General features: G+C 37.6%; 1 protein-coding gene across 1 annotated transcript; it reads left to right on the forward strand.

The window, feature by feature from the left end:
- Positions 1 to 1,878: 1,878 nt before the first annotated feature.
- On the forward strand, positions 1,879 to 4,104 carry LOC131794188 (uncharacterized). Its single transcript, XM_059111707.2, has 2 exons — positions 1,879 to 1,896; positions 2,122 to 4,104. The coding sequence occupies exons 1-2, from the start codon at positions 1,879 to 1,881 to the stop codon at positions 4,102 to 4,104; spliced, it is 2,001 nt and encodes a 666-aa protein (XP_058967690.2).
- The last annotated feature ends 2,054 nt before the right edge of the window (positions 4,105 to 6,158 follow it).

Genomic DNA, 6,158 nt, shown 5'->3' on the forward strand with positions numbered 1-6,158 from the left:
TGGTTCAGTGAGCGTCACACGAGACCAACTTTCCCGGGAAAGCTCATCTGACAATCCCGTCACGCTTTGCGTGAGTTGAGACGGACACGTCAAAGAAGGGAGCCCGAGGATTTGAGTTCTCCCCCACCCCCCCACCCCCCCCTCTACTTTATTAAAATTTTGAACACATGAATACAAATCGTTCGATTAGGTTTGACTGACTTTCAATCTCGACTGACATAGTTTGTATCTTATCATAAAGTTAGACATGTCTATTTGACCACTTTCGTCAGGGAGCCCATCATGACTTAAACAATGAAGGTTGTTTAGACACGAGACTTCTATTATATGTTTCGATTTGCTTTTTAATGACGTGACAAAAAGAAAAAACATGTTTGGAGGGCTCAGTTAACTTTGTTCTCTATATTAAATTCTTGCCGGTTCGATTTCCCCGTTCTCTCGATTCCTTTGTTAGTCAAGTTAACTTGCTGAAGAACTTCATCAGGGTCTCCAGGTTCCTCTCGTGTAACTGGTTATCGAGCTTGCATGACTTGTCGCATGAGGATTTTCCTAATTTTCTGGGCTTAATTTATGCCCGTTCAAGCCTCGTCACAGCTTTGATAACATTATTTTTCCTTGCTAATTTAAATATTTCAGTATTATTAACCTGTTTCATACCCAGGGATTTTTTTTGTTCTGTGTGTCAGTAGTCTGGGGGTTTTCGATTTTAGCATTTTGAAAAGTATGAATGCAGAATATTTGGAAACTGAAACACAGCGTCAATGACTAAAAATAGACAGCTGAAACCAGATATGCCTACACATGAAAGATTATAATGATAACGCAATAGTATTTTTGGCTTTTTTGTAAACTTTTTTTATTTACCAAGGAGCGAGGGCTTACAGACACTCATGAATGCTAGGGCAAACATCTCCAAATTTTTGTATGAGGGTGTTATATTAATAGTGACTCATGACACGTTTTATCTCTTCGACGTCGATTTTTCTTGTATAGTGATGACGCCATCTGCAAAAGCTGATACGTCCGCATCTTAAGGAATGATATCCACTTATAAGTAGAGGCGTTTGACTCGTTCTAAACTCAGCTATCTCGAAGGAAACCTGACAAAGACCACATAACAAAAAACAACCCAGTCTAACCCGTTGTGGTAAGTAGGTCCTGTGATTACATATGTTTATTATAAAAACGCCGTTTGTGACTAATCGACTTTTCCAGCTAAAAGCGAAGTTTTCTGTAGATTCCGTGTAATTTCGGCCACATTAATGGACACATATGGAGAATACACATGTCTTAGAGCAACACTTTTTGATTCTTTGTCTTTCAAAAGAGTTCCAGCGCACCCGCCTAATAATTTTTCCCCGATAAAAGTTCGCTTCCAAAAAACATATTACATACGTAGAAAATGAATAAAACTGACTAACTAACTCTAGGGACTATTTTAAACATTTTATTCCTTTTGCACATTCGTTTGAAAACATAGCTGTCAGCTGTCTGGCTCTCCATCGAAGCATTCGTAGGTGGTCTCGAAAACTTAGAACAAATTTTTATCTTTAAAATCGCCTCCTTCTTCCCCTTACGAATAAGGAATGCCTCATCAGTTAGTTAGTTGATTGATCATCCGCTTTCATGCAAATAAGACACAACCTATGTACAGAAATCAACTCGACTTTGCTCCGCAGAAGGGCTATCGCTCGAGTACTGAAGCTTTTTCAAAATTTCCTAAACAGCGCTTTATCGACATTTATCAACGTCTAAATGATCATCATCTAGATGACTCTTTTTCTGGTAGTTTTCAGTCAACAGTGCGAAACAATTTACTTTTCAGCAGTCACATCACAAAACAAAAAACAAGCCTTTAGCCAGTTGGAAAAAGTAAAGATGGCCGAGCAGCACTCGGTATGTTCTGTGTTTGTTATTTTTGTTGTTGTTGTTTTTTAAATTAACGAACGCGTTTGTAAGTTTTCCCGTGACAAGTGACACTAGGTAAACGAAATATTCTCCAGTACCCGTCGATTTCATTATATTTACAGTTCATTTCTGTATTATAGTCATCAAGGACTATGACCAGTCCATTCTTACGGATAAATTTAAAGATTTTTTTTTTAAAATGATTTTCCACAGAATTTCTCCCAAGGCTTCGATGAAACATCGAAAATATGGATTGAACCATTCTCTACTCTAATCAATAGTATGTTTCCAGTAGAATACATCTATGCAGATTGGTTTGGATGGCAAGCATACAATCAAGCACAGCGGGCAGATTCAGAATCTCTCATAAGTTTATCTAAGCAAACTTTAGTAGCTGGAAGTCTAACAGAAGGCTATTGCATTCCCCAGTTCTTTCTCCGAAAAAATGGCATTGACCATGGTAAAGCCTTTGATTTGGATGATGTGGAAGAACATTGGCGGTGTGATTTAGGCTTGATGACAACAAATGAATCCTTTGTCGAAATCGATGAAAAGACACGCATACCGATATTCACTGTTGAACATCTAGAAGATGACCCAAAGTTTGTCAAGCTTCGGTTGACAAAAGAGTGGAAAGAACATCGTCCACGTTATAAGAATGTTTCCTACCTTCATCAGTCATACTTGCTTCCTTCAGCAGATCATCCAATGCACGGCACAGAGTCGACTTCTTTTCATGGCAAGAAGAGCAAGTGGTCATACACGCTTCATGGTCCTGTGCGTAAACTTAAGTCCATTGGATTTACCAGTTTCGAAAGAGATAAAACTGATGTGTTCAGGTATCCAACCGCATGGCCCGGACCTGCCATGGAATGGTTGATTCGACCACGCCCAAGTGGTTGGCCCTCGGTCGACCTTATACAAGAAATATTTGACTCCGGTTGTTATTTGGCTCCTTGTGGCAGAGGGAGGCGCATTCACGAGCCTGTGGAAATGCTTAAGTATTTCCAAAACCCGGAGCTTTCTGATGGTGGGTCTACTGCACAAGCTTCGTGGTCCGTAACTAAACATGACATAAAGATCATGGACAACACAGAATGGAAAACATCCTTCTCAGTAGCCGAAAATAAGCTCGGTGCGAGTGTATCGCCCGTTCAGCGACATGTAATTGTTCTGTTAAAAATGATCAAGAAATTTTACTTTCCAAAGGTGGTATCCACGTATTGCCTGAAAACTATCATGTTCTGGGAATGCCAGAATAGACCGAGGGAGTTTTGGAAAGAAAATAACTCTGCTAAATGCATTCTGGTTATGTTGGATCGCCTCCAAGAGTGCTTAGAGGCTAATTCTTTGCCACACTTCTTCATTCCACGGAGCAACCTTTTGCAGTATGAAGATCCTACCAAACTTAAAGAAGCTGCTGCCATTGTGTCCGATGTAAAACGAAACATTTTTTCAAAGACAACGAGTTTATTGAAAAGGCTCCAGTCACTGAGTTATATGTCACACATATACCTTAGAGGTGTCGGTGCCCAACTCGATAACCATCTGCTAAAAATGCAAGACAAGAATCTCTCAGAAAAAGATCACAGAGAAATGCTCGTATCTCTCCTTGCCCTTTTTGTTCGGAAATGCAAGGAAGTGATTAAGAGCTTAATTCAAGCAGATCCTGTCTGTGAGGGTCAAAATATGGAAAAAGAATTGAATATTTGTTTACAAGTTTATCAATCGATACTTGCACGGAATTTGTACAAGCTGTGGTTTACCAGGAGCAGAGATAATACCAGGAATGACGAACAGGAGAAAGTGAATGACTTCACGTCATTCGTTAAGGAAGAGGTTAAGGATCTTTCTTTGCGTGAAGACTTCGTTGCACTTTCCCTTCATTTCTTCCGAGGAGTGAGAAATGAAGGAGAAACATCTATAGCGATTCCATCTTCACGAACGATGAAACACGTTAAAGAGGAGCAAATGAAAATCGCTGTACGGAGTACTGAATTTTCCTTTGCATTTATCAAAGGAACGTTTGCGGACTTGTTGAAGGTCTCTGAGTTGAAGACAGTTGTAGAAAGAGTGTTTAGGAATCTGAGAGAAACGCACACAGATGGCACACTTATCACCAAAGAAATAGACAAGTTGCTGAACCAGGAAATTGCGGCTCTTTGCAAAACAAAGATGGAAGGAAAGTGTGTCTGAATTATTATCGAAATAATTGACAAAAATCTAGCTTAAACTGATCTCTGGAGTGGAAAATATTGTTTTAAAAAGAGAGAAAATTGCTTTAAAAACTTTCAGTGTATCACAATTATCCATGGCCATGAACCGTAAGTTTTGTCCACCAACTGTCGACTATTAGAAATGTTTATATAAAACAACGTTTACAACTACTCGAACTTTGTTTCAGTGCCTGCTATTTTTGTGGTTGTTTTAAGTGTGTGTATGCTTGTTCTTTCCTATTTAACCTAAAATATTTTGTACCTAAATCACGTCACATTTGTTAATTATGAGAAGCCTGTAGGTCGTACAAGCCTCTTGGTTTCTCGCCACCTATTAAATTTTCATATATATTATATTATATTGTATCATATTATATTAATGCATATGTAATTCCTTTAATTTCTACTGATGTATTATAATTATATAATTGCAAAATAACTTAGACAAATATACGATGAAAATAAACATTTGTAAATGTATGTAAAAGTATCATTAATACTTATATTAATGTATTAATTATATTAAGTATCATTAATACTTATAAAGGATCAAATAAAAGAGTGCAAGATGAGTGGATACCTTAAATAAGTCTACCTTCTAACCAGTATCAAGCTATTTTCTCTGTTCAAGGACGTAAATATGTGTCGTGGCATTATTGGCAATGACAGGGTATGTGGCAGATGCAGCCATTGGTAGACAAATTGCAGTAGGCTTTCTGCTTGATTGTGTTTAAGTTTCCGAAATGTCACTCTTTCAAACTGATTTATCAACAGCCTTGAAAGCTGAAAGAATTTAGTGAAATGGAGGTTTAGATGCACTTTTCATACTAATTAGTTATGCAGGCGTTACAAACTTGAAATGGACAGTGAAGCAGTTACTGGTGAGCAAGAGCGCGCTTTTTCTAGAAACATCGTGAGCTGACGATGTTTCAATCAAGCAATAATAAATTCATGAAATCGATAGACGTTTTCAAATCTCTTACAGGCTTGGTGACATCACAAGAAAAAATAAAGAAGGGTTTCCTTGTTAAGGAATTCTCGACTAGAAATTAAAATGGTACCTTAAAGCGAATGAGGGGTAAAAGGAGAAACTTTCAATCAGATTTGTTGAAAAGTTAAATGTTGAAACTTTTTCTCTAATCATGCAACTCGGCAGCTGCTACACAAAATTAACATACTAAACAAAATCAATATGCACTTTTCATATTAGTCAACTAAATTGGAAAGATGTTTCGCTGGCCTGAATTAAAACTCATTGCCATAGTTGTTTATTTCAGATGTTAACGTTTTTTTAAAGACAATTTAACTAAACCTACATTAAGCTAAGCTAAAAAGCAAGTACAAAAGGTAAAGAGTGAAAACAATCTACCCTAGTCTCTGGAAAAATCTCTTACTGACACCCTCTCATTAGAAGTAGAAGCCAATCAAGCACTGTTGACCTGCACTAAAATCTGAGCACAAAAGGTGAGTTGTTTTTTTTCTCAGGGTGGATTGAAAACACTCAGAACAAAGTTTTAACTATCAACACCACTTGAAATCCATTTTAAATGCAAAAAAAGACATGTAGGTATAGTCGTTCGCTAATTTTTAATTCATTTCTTTTTTGGGTCGTTCGGTATACGAAATTCGATAATGAATTGATGAAAAATGTTACATGTACATCTCAGCAAACCTACACAGAAAACCCTGATAAAAACCTCTTTTCAATCGCACCTGTATTCAACGTCATATCTCAAACATATGACCCTGAATTTTATCGAGAACGAAATTAGTGAAGGAAGCAAATTCCGTGAAAAATATCTCCAGCTGAGGAGAGAAAAACATCAATAATTCTCTCTCATTGGAGCCGTAAGAGGACTACTGTATTATAATTTTTCTGCCAAACCGGTGCATCTTGCTGTAAGCAGTATTCCATATCAGTTGTCTGTTCGAATCCAGATACACAGAAATATTTGTTCGGGCACATGCATGCAAGTAATGGTGGGCTGTGCTTGACAAGAACTCAAGGTGCGCGGGAATACTCTGGAAAATTCA

Source organism: Pocillopora verrucosa, chromosome 3, assembly GCF_036669915.1.
Source record: "Pocillopora verrucosa isolate sample1 chromosome 3, ASM3666991v2, whole genome shotgun sequence".
NCBI lineage: Eukaryota > Metazoa > Cnidaria > Anthozoa > Scleractinia > Pocilloporidae > Pocillopora > Pocillopora verrucosa.